The following is a 13,902-nucleotide window of genomic DNA, read 5'->3' as shown; positions in this document are numbered from 1 at the left end:
GTCCCTATTTCAAGAGTAATTTGAGTTCCTATTATGTAATTTAAATAGGACATAGTTCATTCTTCATCCGACTAAGCTGTTGGAAAAGAGGGAGTCTGACTTCTGTATATGCAAAGTCTTGATCAAAGATAACCATCCATTGTGACAGGCAGTCACAGAAATTTACTTAACAGATGTTTCTGTTAAGAGAACTTATCTGGGGGAACTTACAATTTAAATAACATTTACTTTTAACATGTCTGTACTTATATTTTTAACATTCCTAGGTTGGAGGTATTCCTTCATGACGCTCCAAAGAGATGGTTTATTAACTTTCCTAAAAATACCTCTCAATTATTCAACAGGTTCATGAACCACCCAGCTCCAGCAAACAGCCGCTACAAACCCACTTGCTATGAACATGCTGCTAACTGTTACACACATGCAGTAAGTACCCTTTTTTCTTTTTTTTTTAAACCAGATGTTTCAGTAAATTTTTGTGGGTTTGGATGGCTAAACGCTTACCTTTGCCCGAGTATATTCATATTTACAATCTCTCCTGTTTTGTTATATAAGCTTCAGCTATAACAGACCAGAAAATGTAATGTTAATTAGATGGCTGGTAATCACTAGTCCCTGTTCTGATTCCCTAGAAGCTCCAGATGCTTCCTAAGATTCATTTTCACCAAAGTTACACGTCTTTAACTAGAAGTTAATAATGACACTGAAATAATATTGTGCCAACTGTATACTACAAGTACAAGAAAGATTTACTCATGTTAGAAGTGGAAGGCTTTATAAGACTATCGTGGATATTAGGTAGAAGAGCTGGAATGGCTTAGTTCTGATACTTAATATCTATTAATTGATTCTTAAAAACATCTGCTATTTTGAAAGAGTCACTAATAATTCTGACAGCCCTACTAAAAATCCTAGTCTGGCCTTATTTTCATAATGTCAGGACCCATACTAGTTTTGAATATACGATATATACAAAATAAGGAAAGCAGTTGCGCTTTTTTCTTTTTTTTTGTAATTGGGAAGTGTAATATGCTGTCTGGCACTTTGAAAAGGACTTAAAAATGTGTGTGTTTGTTTTTAAGATAGCATTTGCCCTTTTATAAAAGCAGCTTGTGCTTCTCAAACTCTTGTTTAACTCCAAATATCTGAAGTATGTTTGACTTCGTCCTCAGTCTCTTATCTCCAGTGAGTCTGTGAGCTACAGACACGAATGCTCAAGGTAATGCATGGGACTCTTAAGCTCTAGAGAGAGCTCTGTTCTTAAGGATCCTTTGTGAATATTTTATAAATAACCAACATACAGCTCTGTGTTGCTGGTAAAAACAGAATCACCTTGTTTTACATATAGAAAAGCAAACTGAAGCTTATGTGTTTTTAAGCCAAGGGTCTCATGTACAGCATTATGTAAATATATGCTTACTTCTCTGGAGAATGAAGCAACATTCTGTTAGTTAGCGCAAATATGTAGTTTATCTCATAATCCTTGTACAAATCTTGTTTACTCTGGCCAAAAAGTTAGATTTCAAAATATCTGGCAGAAGTTGCTGTACTCCTTAGCAATTCTAGCCGTCACCTAGTTGAAAAGCAGGCATGTCTTATTCCTGTCTGTTAGCAATAGGTTACAGCCACGATGTCCTATCAGTATTTTCTGGTACGCTGATGTTTCTGGTCAAGCTGTCTAATTTCTTTCTGAACAGTCAAGTGATGTGCAAAAACCTACCACGAACTGTTAACAGCTTGGGGTTGTGCACTGTTAACGTACCTTTTGGAAGAAAATAAAGTGTAGTATAAAAGAGGGATTGTTACTCCTTAAATAAAATTGTATGCAATAAATAACTTTTAATCAAAATTTAAAGCCTTCAAATAGGAATCTAATCTGGGAAAGCACAGTGGATTATACAGAAAAAGCTGGGGGGGATGCTTGCTTCTCCTCTGTTTTACTAACTGTTAGACGGTCAAGTGGTTGAGTCTTTGCTGCTAGATTACAGTGTGAGTTTTCAATTAGACATTGATCTAATTTCTACAAAGCAGAGTTTAGCAATGCTTCTCCATATATTTTTTCAAATCTTTATTCATAATTCAGAAAGTAGTCAGCTTGTATTTTATGAGCGTGGCTGTACTCCTCAGTAGGTATCCCATCTGGTTTTTGGCGTAAAGATAAACAGTAGTCAGTTTAGGCAGCTGCTAAAAAAAAAAATAAACAAACAAGAAAACCCAAACCCCAACAATAAATGGGGATACAGAATCCCACGCACAGCTTTTTGTTACAATTCTTAAAAGGTAACTTTGTGTAGCATAGTAAGGTATCTTCAAATTTCCAACTAGTAAGGCTATTTAAAATATCTTGATTTTTTTTTTTAGCTTTAAATGAAGCACTGACTTGTCTTTAGACAGTGGGAGACAGGAAGGGCAGCTAAGCAGTTGAATACAGAGACAGAAAAGACTGCTCTGTGTTTAGAAGAACAGGAAGGAAACAGTGCATGAGAGAAGCAGGAGTTATAAGAATTTGAGTTGTAAGGTAAGCTCGATCTAAGGGCTCTTTCATCATGAAACTTTCTAGTGTACGTAAGATTTATCAGACAAAAGATCTCTGTTGCATCAAAACTTCAGAATTGCAGCGTGGCTTGCTTTCCACTGTTCTAAAAGTTTCTTTCAACTTTAAAAGAAGGAGCTGTTCTTAGAATAAGTTACAGTCTCTCCATTCCAGTCTTTGGTTGTGCAGTGCATGGAAAAAAGAGAAAAGAAGTATAAATGTTTCAAAAACGAGGCTTGGATCATTTACCAGGCCATTTGAGCATGGAAGAAGGAGTCATCAAAATTTCAGAAGGGCTCTTATGATGAAAATGTCTCCATCCTACCTCACTGATATTAGCAGTTTCTCTGCTCTCTCTGTGTTGCACAACCCCAGTTGCCAGTAGGCTTCCTACTCCATGATGCGTGTCTCCTCATTTGAGAAGAGAAAATTGATGAGCGGGGAGACACTGTACTTGGCTTCAGGATGACACTGCTGGAGCAGGCAGCTTGAGATGGACACAGTCCTTCATGGTTCCTTCTAAGTGCCACATGTGATTTTGGCTGCTTTGTTGATCTTTCCATTGTCTTCCTTTCTGAAGAGGAAGTGCAGGGACCATCTTTATGCTGTTATTATTTCCCTCTCAATGAAAGGCATATGGGATCACAACAATAACACGCTTTGCTACAGTCGTGCATCAAAGGTCATTGTTGCTAACTATGTGACCTGCATAGCCTTGTGTGCAAAGAAAATAACTTAATTTGGTGTGAGTGTTATATACAAAAGCAAAATTTTTAACAGTTTTTTTTTTAAAGTCTCTATGGGAGAGGGTGTCTACAGAAAGAAAACTGTCACAAATAGCAGCCACTGCAAAAAGACTTAAGGCACAAAGAAGATGCTGAAACAGTAAGCTGTAAACCTGATCAGGCATGCTTCAGGGAAATTCCAGGGTTGTGGTAGTTGGTTTCCCAAAATACATCACACTTGGGGTTGTGCCCAAGTCTCTTTTTAAAGACTCCTGCTTATAGCTGTAAATAAATACATTTTAAACCTATGTCTTCCTTCTTATTGCAAAGGGTTTTGTGACTTCATGCTCTCAATTGTTCTGGCATTTCTCTAGACAACTTAATGTTCTCATGTTCTGTAAACCTCTCTACCAGCGCCATTTCTGATTTAGCAAGTATTAATGAAGGTGCTAAAATTAGTAAACTGGAGCATCAGAGTTCTGGTTTTATTCGTAGTACGTTAAGTTGGTGGGTTTGACAATACTCATTTGGAAGAGTTGCACTTCATGATGCAAACCATGCATGATGCATAAGCAAAGCTTTTTGTGACTTGTAGCTAGGTTTATTACTGGGAATGTTGGTAACTTAGAAATGCTATGTCATTGCTGTAAAATGGCACGGCACAATCACACTCATTCTATTAGATCTGATTCTTTGACTACTTTTTTGGATACCCCTTCTTTTAAAGGCCCGTTTGATTACTTCTCCATTCTGACGATTAAAACGCAATTCTTGCACTTGAAATTTTTTTCAAATGAACATGGGAAAATCTGTCTTTTGTTGACTAAAGTGTCGTGTTTCTTTTGTAAGATGAATGTTAGATATAATGAAGTCCATTTTATCATATGTTATCTGGTATGGCATTAGTATCTAAAGAACTTCTGTCCAGTTGGCTGGAACAGCGGGGTGTAATTTCTGGATTTCATCTTTGATCTAGCTATTTTTGGTCAGAAAAAGAGTAATAAAACATTTCTTGTTTAGTCTAACTGTTCCCATGATGCATATCAGGCACAGAGGAAAAGTGTTTCCAAATAGAATACTTTAAATAAATAAATAAATCCTTCTCATGTTGGTATAGTGCTCTTTCCCCCCCTGTGAGAAGTAGAATCGTTCTTCAGAGCCAGGACAAGGCAGAAAAGAAATTAATTCAGCTCTTCATCCATGTACTTGTTTGTAGCTGTATTCTTCATTCTGAAGGTGCAAAGAAAGAGTTGATAAGAGAATTTCTTTTTTGTTTTATCCCTGTAAATTTATATACAGTAATTATTAGCACCAAACTCTGTGTTGGCCCATTTGAGCATTATGCATCATAGCTTAATTTGTGAAATATTTATTTTAATAGCCTAATAAAAAGCTGGGATATCTGTGTAAGAAAGGCAAGTTGTCCTATGTAATATCTAAATCTTTTCCAAAGAGGTCTTCCTTCCTATAAAATGATCTCAGTCAGAGCTCCTGGCAGAATCTCTGGGCAGCTCACACCGAGGCTTTTAGTAGGGAATTAGTAGGGATTTGTTATTTTACCTAGTTACTTGTGTTCATGACACTTGCGGGTACATAATCTCTCTGAAACCTTTACGTTCTCTGTCAAGTATAGTCAAAACTGAAATTTGCACCAGAAATTGGGAAGGAAACTGATGAATGTGGATAGAGCATGACTGCACAGCTTAAAGAAGCACAGCTAAAAAACTGTTTCTGGAATTTAGCATTTTCCTGTCTCCTGCAAAATCTAAATGAAACAACTGCCGCATCTCGTCAGTTCCTTGCTGTCCCAAGGGCATCAGCCACACTTTAAGCTGCATGCCATATGTGGAAAACAGGACTGACTAATCTCCTGAGGAGTGAAACACTTTAACCTTTCTTGAATTTGAGGGCTGTCCAGGATATGTATATGGAAATTTATGGTTTGTGATAAATGAGACACCAGACTGGCAGACTATTTTTGGCCTTAAAGTTCATGAGGTCAACTTCCATAGTCTCATTACAAAACTCGGAAAGTGTTTCACCTCTGGTCCCAATGCTGTGGGGAATGCCATACTTATCATTTCCATGGCTCCACAGCTTTCAGCTTGAATGTAGAAGATAGAATAGTAATGAAGCTACAGTTGATGTACTTCAAAAGCCAGAAGAAAAAGGCACTTTTTAAACTCTGGATTAACCAGCTACTTTTCAGATTCATTCGGCATACTCTGCATCTTCTCAACTGTAGCTGTGATCAGAGCCTCAATTTCTTCTAGTCTGTAAGTAGATAAAGGGCGAAGACTCTGCAGGCTAGACCAGAACTGTGCACTCTGAGCTATCAAACCTGTAATGCAAAGCAGAGTTGCCAAATTTGTTTAGACATTACTTGTTCCTAGCTTTATTGTTTAGCATGGGAGACTCAGATTAAACTAAGAAGAAATTAACCTTACTTACAATTCAAGTGAACAAATTAACATCTTAAGACATCCCTTAGGGGCTGGAAGGGAGCTTGTGTGGAGTTTTTAACTTAAAAGACTGACAAAGATACGACTTCATAGTAGAAGGAGATGGGTAGAACTGTCTGAGACAGCAGGTTCTTTTCAATAAATACTTGTTGGACGTGATTCCCCCCCGCCCTGTGATAAGGAAAACAGACTTGGATACGCTGCATTAAAACAACATCATCTTTGTGCATTAAGAATATATTCATAAAAGAAGTTTGCAGCTAAGGTATTTATGATATCTAAAACCCAAGTTCTGCAAAACCTTTTCTTAATTATCTTCTACTTAACTACATATTTCTAAATGCTTTTTTTTTTTAATTTGGGATTTAAGTTTATTTTGTTCTGTCCTGTGAGGTGAAATTTATCACAAACAGGTATAGCCTGGGTGTCTGGGACGTTGTGGAAGTCTTGATGTTCCTGTGTCAACATACAACTAAAAGAAAAACTTCTTCCTCTTAGAAGCCTGATATCAAATGTCGTACATATGGTCTCATATGGCATAGTGCAGTATTATCTGCCCTGCTGTTGCTGTACTGTGGGTGGTAGCTACGTTTGCTGCGAGTAAAGACTTAACAATGGCATTTTGTCTTCTTAGTTCCTCATTGTTCCTGCCATTGTGGGTAGTGCCCTTCTCCACCGGCTTTCTGATGATCGATGGGAAAAGATAACAGCATGGATGTATGGCGTGGGGCTCTGTGCACTCTTCATTGTCTCCACAGTATTTCATATTGTTTCTTGGAAAAAGAGTCACTTAAGGTATCACTATAAGATGTATAAGCTGTTTTATTTTCATGTTCTGCAATGTTTTTCCATTGTGTTTCTCAGTCAAAACCATGATTTTACAGAAGGCTGAAGTGGTACCTTGTACTGAATCATGAAAAAACCACCCTCGATTCTGTTGGAAGAAATAGCGAGTCAAGCTCATGTAAAACAAACTTTAATGCTTTTTCCACAGAAAATACCTGGTTTTCTAGGCCCTAGTTGGTCTTAATCCACAAGTTGCATGGGAAAAACATAATCTAAGTGCATGGAGGATATAAAGCTATTGCAAAAATGAGAATGCTGTCTGGGACTATGGCGTGCTCAAATACTTTGAGGAACACAGATTTTGCCAAGAGAGTTATAATGGAATACACAGCTAACTATCAGAAAGCCTCCTTGGGAGCAAGGCAGCAATAGCAAAATTTAAGATACGATTGTATTTATTTGGGTTTTGTCCCATTATGACTCCTGTTATAATTCTGGGCCATAAATTGAATTTAACCAGTAGTCACTAAATAGCAACAGTTTCTGGAGGCTTTCTGCCTCCTTGCCAGAGAGCAGGATCCATGATGGAGGGGAGAAGAATGGAGGAGCTCTCGTCTCCTATGTGTCTTAATTATGACCTCCTGAGGTTGTAAGTCAGCTGGACAGTTTTCCAAATAGTTTTAAGAGGTTGTGGAGCTGACAGTATTTTCCCCAAAGTGGTTCTGAAGTGTATCAGGAAACTGAGATGATACAAAAATCTTTCCAAAATCTGTCTTGATGACTTGTTCTCTCTCTCACTAGGACAATGGAGCATTGCTTTCACATGTGTGACAGAATGATGATCTATGTGTTTATTGCGGCATCGTATGCACCATGGTAAGAAATCTGAAGCGCAGCTGCAGTATTAAGGCTTTTTCCAATATAAACAGTTTATCATTGTGGCTTTCCAAAATTTATAGGTGTCTTCTTAAATGCAATTGACCACTTTTTGCATTATGAAATGCAACATAATCTCCTGGGATTTGCTGAACAGAAAGTAATATTAGAAAATAGCAGAAATAATTTATTTATATTCCACATACCCCGGTTTATGCTTCCCTCACATCAATGCAAATGCACCTTCTGCCTCTCTCTATGTATAGAATGTCCAAGTGTCTTCTCCCCCATCATGCCTGAGTTATAGCTCTGAATATTTATTTGTTTTTATCAAGCCCCACTATTCTTGTGTCAGCATGGTCTATTCATTCATCGCTTTTGTCTCTCTTTCTGCTCATCTTTGTACCTCCAGGTTAAATCTACGTGAGCTTGGACCTCTAGCGTCTCACATGCGTTGGTTTATCTGGCTGATGGCTGCTGGAGGAACCATTTATGTATTTCTCTATCACGAAAAGTAAGAACTATTATTTGCGTTTAACTTTAAACTGCAATTAAAAGGTGGGGGCTTTCTTGCTTTGTGAGTGTTCTGTCCAGCCTTTCACACATTGAAATAAGAGCTTTGAAACAGTGGAAATATGTGATGAGAGTGATGCAAACTTACATCTTGTCAGAAGATAATTGTATTCACCCTGTCTCATAACATGTCTTTAGGCTATATTAGTGCCTTCTCTTAAAGGAGTGGGAGGGAAGTATCCAATTCTAAAACTTTAAAGCAGGCGTGAGAGTGGGTAAGGTAAGAAACCAGCTGAAATTATAGCTTTTTTAATGCCCCTGTTCTTGTAGCAATGTCTATAGATTACACTGCAACATTATATTGTTTATATATACTGATGCATGTTGACTCCAGCTAGCTGCTTGGTTTTGCTTTGAGATGCAAGTCCGTGAGTTTCAGATTTGAATCCTTGTGCCTGCTTTCATTACGTACCTTCAGGGAGCAAGGCACAACTTTTTTGTTTTGGAGATGGGCTACGGAGGTTCTTGTCAAAGAAGAAAATACAAGTTGTCTCAATGTTATTCTCCCTAGTACTTAATGCAAATGAATGTATCTAGACAGTATTTAGAGAAGAAGGTATTGCCTGCAACTGTACAATGCAGAGATAAATACTAGCTTTATTTTTATCATAAAACATTGGTTGCATGGAAAGCTTTTGGAATAGTTTAATGGACCCATGCTAACATAAAATTTAAAATATTTTATTTACTGTTGAAGGAAATGTTCATCCCCCCCCTTGTACACCTCCTTAAATGACTGAAATCATTCCTTTTTAGGTATAAGATCGTTGAACTCTTTTTCTATTTAGCGATGGGATTTTCTCCTGCTCTGGTAGTGACATCCATGGTAAGGAATGTGACTATTAACATTACAAACACACAAACTTTCCTTTTATAACTAGCTTAAGTTCCAATGCAGTTCTCCTTCTTCTCAAAAGAGGTTAATTTTAGTCCACCATGATTGTAAATGTTCTCTGTAGAGGAACCACATATAGTCAGTTATATTTGGGGTTTATAGTTCACAATCAGTGAAATGCTGCCTTGTTGTGCTGAGCCGGGGCCACAGGGTCTAGACAAAAAAGAGCTTAGGTTCCAAACTTCACTTTAGAAGACCCTCACTTCTGAAAGGATATTAGACGTAACAATTCAATTACTTCCATTTTAGTAAAAATGACAAAGATGTGAAGTACCTCAGCCTGTCAAGGAATGTTTCTAGATTTTGCTATTTATGAACTTACTTAATGCCCACTTATCACTTACAATTTGGGAAAGAAGCTTTTATTTAAGAAAGTGGAATGGACTTCTGATAACGTGTCCTTTTTTCTTGGTGTATATATAAAGAGCTCTGTGGAAAATCCAATTGATTCTGTGGTCTGGATGAAGATGGGGGAAGCAAATTGATTCTTGCCCCTTTCAAAATTACTTGTGGGCAACAAAGCTAGAAGATTTTTGCCTCTTACTAGAGGCTGCTTTTTATCAGTGAAGCAGGGGAAAAATTGAAAAGTCGAGAAGTAGTTGACCTGTATCAAACTGATGCACTGTATTTGGGATACTTGATCTCTCAGTGATTGGTGGTTGGTTTGGTTTTTTTTTTTTTAGAAAAAGGTTGCTTGGTGTGTCTGTAAAGCATCCTACTCCATCTTGTCCACTTCAAAACTTTGACTATTATTTATTTATAGTTACACATTTTAAATAACTTTGAATAACCTTCTCTACTGCTAATATAAATCTGAACACCTCTACAAGGTAATGCAGGTTTTAGTACTTAACTGTTCCACATGAATGCTGTGCTATACCAAAACCTTGCTGGACACTTCATCCAACTAGTAGGAGTTGCATTAAACTCATGCTGATGCACAGTAATGTGGTTTTCTTTTTCTCCATGTTTGTCTGCTCTGCTAATGAGCATGGAGCAAAACATCAAATTTGTCTTAATTCTTGCGTTATTGCGTTATTACTCCTATAGTGCTATTGAGACATACTATGTAAATATATTATTATTAGAAATTTCACAAAGTATAATATAAATATACTGGTTTTCTCACTTGTCTATCTGTCATATCCAAGATGTTCTGAGTTGACAGCTTTCTTTTCTTGGGGAGAAAGCACTTTGTGTTTTGTAAATAAAATACTCTTTCCTTGTTAATTGACAGAGCAACACCGACGGACTTCAGGAGGTTGCCTGGGGAGGCTTGATATATTGTCTGGGTGTAGTGTTCTTCAAGAGCGATGGAGTCATTCCCTTTGCCCATGCCATCTGGCACGTATTTGTGGCCACAGCAGCTGCTGTTCATTACTATGCCATTTGGAAGTACCTTTACAGAAGTCCTGCAGACATAATTCGTCACTTATGAGAAATATATAGAAAGAAAAATAATCTGCACTTGGCCTCTGTAACAGTATTATTTGACTTAAGGAATTCGGGGAAATTGGAAAATTGCACAAAAAAACTGCACTGACTTTGGTAGTTCTCTGAACACAATTACTGTGAACTGATGTTGTGTGTGTCCTGCAATTGCCCATCGTATGGCAAGTGCTGTAAATAACCAAGATACTGTACTGCAGTACCAAGAGTCCATTCCATGTTAGTAGAACTGGCTACCTGATGTTTACAAACAAATTTTGTATTCTAGTTTAATTTTACAATTTTTAACTATGAATTTTTCTAAATTAGTGATTGAAAAGGTGAAGTCAGTGCAATAGCGAAAATGTAACTCTCTTGATTTGAAATTGGTTTCTACCACCTTTCCACTAGTCATTTATTAAACACAAATCACAGACAAATAATCTACTTTTACCACCCATTATCTTGGTATAATGTGACTTTTATAGAAACTTTTTGTGTTTTTTGTAAATTTTAAAAGTACATGTATTGAACTGAAAACACACAATGTCATCTATGCAGTTACTCATGTTGCAAAATCTTGCAAGAAATGGTTACATTCCACATACTGTACTGACAAGCGAACATTGTACCTCTTCCACAGGTTGTATTACAAGTGTAATGGTAATAACCACTTTGACAAACTAAAATCTAAATGTGATTCTGCTGAGTTTTAACATGATAGTATTCTGCTCATCTAAACTACCACTTAAACAGAACCTTAATTTGGCTTTATCCATAATGGAAATGAAGTGCTTTAAAAGAAATAGTTACCGTGAGTTTCTCCTCAAGATTCCCAGCCCTGCCCCGTGCTGCCCGGCTGGGCGGCAGTGGGGGTGGAAGCTGACTTCCCAAGGGCTGGCAGTATTAAGGGAGGTGGAGAGCTAATATCGCCCTATCCGAGCCACAGAGTCAGTCATTTCTCCAAAATACATATACCCATATCGGTGCTGTCATGTTAAGGCTTGGATTTTCAAAGGGATTTAAATTGGCCACCAGAACCTGTTCCCACCGGCTTTCCTTGGGGTGGTTCTGTTGGGAAATCCTGGTCCGAATGGAAGGTACAGAGTAGTTGCTGACCACCGTAACCATTCATGGTTATGGGTTCTTCACAAGCACGGCCTTTCAGGGAGGAGAGCTTGAAGAACTTGAGACAGTGTCACTTGTCATTCTGGGAATTAACACAGAGTAAAACTGGTCTTTAATTGTGTTGCTGTCTTTCTGTATGGGAAAACCAAACGTGGTGGCAAGTCATGATTGTAGAACACATGCATTAAATGACCAGGTGTAGAAGAGTCTTTGTAATACTGTTTGTCCAGTAATTGTATCCTGTCCCACTATATAATGAATGTCTTATATTAAGATTGACTTTATCCTTTTTCTAATTTACTCAGTTTTTCATGTCAGTATTTAAAAACAAAACCAAAACGTGTTGCCTTTTTCAGATTTTGTTCTGGATATTGCCTGTCTGCAAACAATAAGTAGCAAGATAGGGAAGTTTTTCAAGGTACCGTTTAATATTGCACCTAGATTTGCCGGTGGCTTGCATATTTTAGGATATATATGTTTGTATATGGAATTTACAAGAGGGACAAATTTTAAACTTAAGGCATTGAAGCAGAATTGCTGTACTGTGTTAGCAGGTGACTGGAGAAGTGGCACTACTCCAGCAGACTAGTCCGCTGCCCCGAAAGAGTGGAACAGCTGGGCAGGTAATTCCTAGTGCAACAGTCTCGCACATCTGGATGCCTCAGTTTTTTAACATTGTGTCTATTTTAATATTTTCCACTTTTTGTGAGTTCATATATTTTGTTTAAATGCAGTGCTGTTAAAACCACTAAAATACATGTAAAGGTTTTCTGTAGTCAGAAGTGAAACTATTGCTTGAATATGTTTGTTTTAATTTTAAGTTAATTTTTCATGGCATTGCTTTTTGGAGTGTTTGAAGTGGTTTTTAAAAAATTTCAATTCGCCAAAAATATTTTGAATTACTGTATTCTAGTCAATATGATATTGAATGTACTAGACTAACAATAAACATTTTGTGCAATTTGGAAACTGTTGTATTCGTGGTGGTTGGGTTTTTCCCCCCCCAGCACTTGGGCGGGAAGTGAGGGACTAACACTTGCCACTCTTGACACGAGAGATCCAGACTTGAACTTAACGACCCTCACGCTCGCTCAGCCAGCTCTTTAAATAAAAATAGTAGAAAAAATTACAATCCAAATTATTCAATTTGTGGTATGGAAAAAAGAATGTTTATCTGTAAATTTTGGTCAATATATAACACTAAAATACGTAAATCTGGTCCTACCCCATAGGAGCACCATTGCATTCAGTATAGACAAGCTGAACTAAAAATGTATTTCTGTCTGGAAAACAAATATGTCAATTAGCCTTTTTTTTTTTTTTTTTTTCCTCCTGTCTAATTGCAGCTCTCTGGGCTGGTTCCTCCCGGGAATACCAATAGTGCTTTTTCCCGTAATGTTAGCTGCAGTAGCAGCGATGGGATTTCTTTGTTTTCCTGAAGCAAATGTTTTTGAAAGCACTCACTTCTGTATTTTCTGTGCTTCTACGTTTAGAAGTGCAACAAGTGCCCTGAGTCTAAATGAAGCAGTGCTAATATGGGTTTAGTTTTGCAGATGGACCTTTCCAGGGGGTGTCTGGGATGCAACAGGAGCTTTCAATACCAGGTATGTTCAGGCTCATCATTTTGGGGTCATATTTTTCTAACACAATATTGTATGCAACCAAGAAATAATTCGGTTGTCTGAAGGGATTCTAAGGATTTATTCTAGTGTGCACTTCTTTGTATTTTGTTGCTTTTTAATTCAACAGCAACAAGGAATGCACAAAGAAAGCATTCCTTTTTCTTTCTGTTAACAAAAGCAGGCTGCTGCTTCGATTGTCTTCCCCACATGCCTCTTAATTACCCGTGATTACAGTAAGAAATTGTATTACTGTCTTCCAGTTCTAGGTAAGTAACGAAGTCCTTTCAAAGGAGGCTTCAGTGTCTGAATGTGGTTATCGCAACCTTTGCTGTATCTGTTGAATTATGGTGTAAAAATGGGATACTTTAGAGACTCTTGGGAACAGTGGTTATCATGGCTTTCCAAAATTTTAAAAACTTACCTAAATTCCAGATCAGTGTTAGCAGACAGGAAAAAATGGTGTAAAAACACATTAAATGGAAATGTTTGTTCTAATTAACTGGGTTTTGCCTGGTTGGCAGCGCCAAGCCTGCGTCAGGCCAGCAGCGCTGTGGTTGTTCCCTAGACCAGCAGGTCTCCGCGCTGGCTGGAGTGAGGCACTTCTGAGACTCAGGGTTAGCGCCACAGTAGATCCTAATTTGCAGTACGGTTCCTTACATGATCTTCACAGCTGGTAATGGACTCTTATATGTTGATATGTGAATGGTGTAAATCACACAGGTGTCACAGCATTTTTAGGGCTGCTGCTTGGTGAAATATGTGTGTTGGGGGCTGGAATGAGCAAGTAAAAGAAGATTCTAAAGGTTTTCATAGAGGTTTTTCTATTAAACCTCTTGCTTAAATGTCCCTCACACTAAGGACCCTGCCACTTGTT

At 37.7% G+C, this 13,902-nt stretch overlaps 1 protein-coding gene across 1 annotated transcript; it reads left to right on the top strand.

Annotated features, from left to right (window-relative positions):
- Positions 1-216: 216 nt before the first annotated feature.
- Positions 217-12,373, top strand: MMD (monocyte to macrophage differentiation associated). The gene is made up of 6 exons (XM_082492272.1): positions 217-426; positions 6,355-6,515; positions 7,308-7,382; positions 7,795-7,896; positions 8,712-8,781; positions 10,088-12,373. Exons 1-6 carry the CDS (start codon positions 349-351, stop codon positions 10,286-10,288), a joined length of 687 nt encoding a protein of 228 aa, XP_082348398.1. The 5' UTR covers positions 217-348; the 3' UTR covers positions 10,289-12,373.
- The last annotated feature ends 1,529 nt before the right edge of the window (positions 12,374-13,902 follow it).

This window comes from Vanellus vanellus (genome assembly GCF_965231255.1).
Source record: "Vanellus vanellus genome assembly, chromosome: 17".
NCBI classification, from domain to species: domain Eukaryota; kingdom Metazoa; phylum Chordata; class Aves; order Charadriiformes; family Charadriidae; genus Vanellus; species Vanellus vanellus.
This window is presented reverse-complemented; position numbering and strand designations above follow the sequence as displayed.

Bases quoted from the DNA above. Each gene is read 5' to 3' on its own strand.
- MMD (XM_082492272.1), top strand. From the start codon at position 349: ATGAACCACCCAGCTCCAGCAAACAGCCGCTACAAACCCACTTGCTAT. The intron at 7,897-8,711 runs GTAAGAACTATT...ATTCCTTTTTAG, and splicing joins GTATTTCTCTATCACGAAAA to GTATAAGATCGTTGAACTCT. The intron at 8,782-10,087 runs GTAAGGAATGTG...GTTAATTGACAG, and splicing joins CTCTGGTAGTGACATCCATG to AGCAACACCGACGGACTTCA.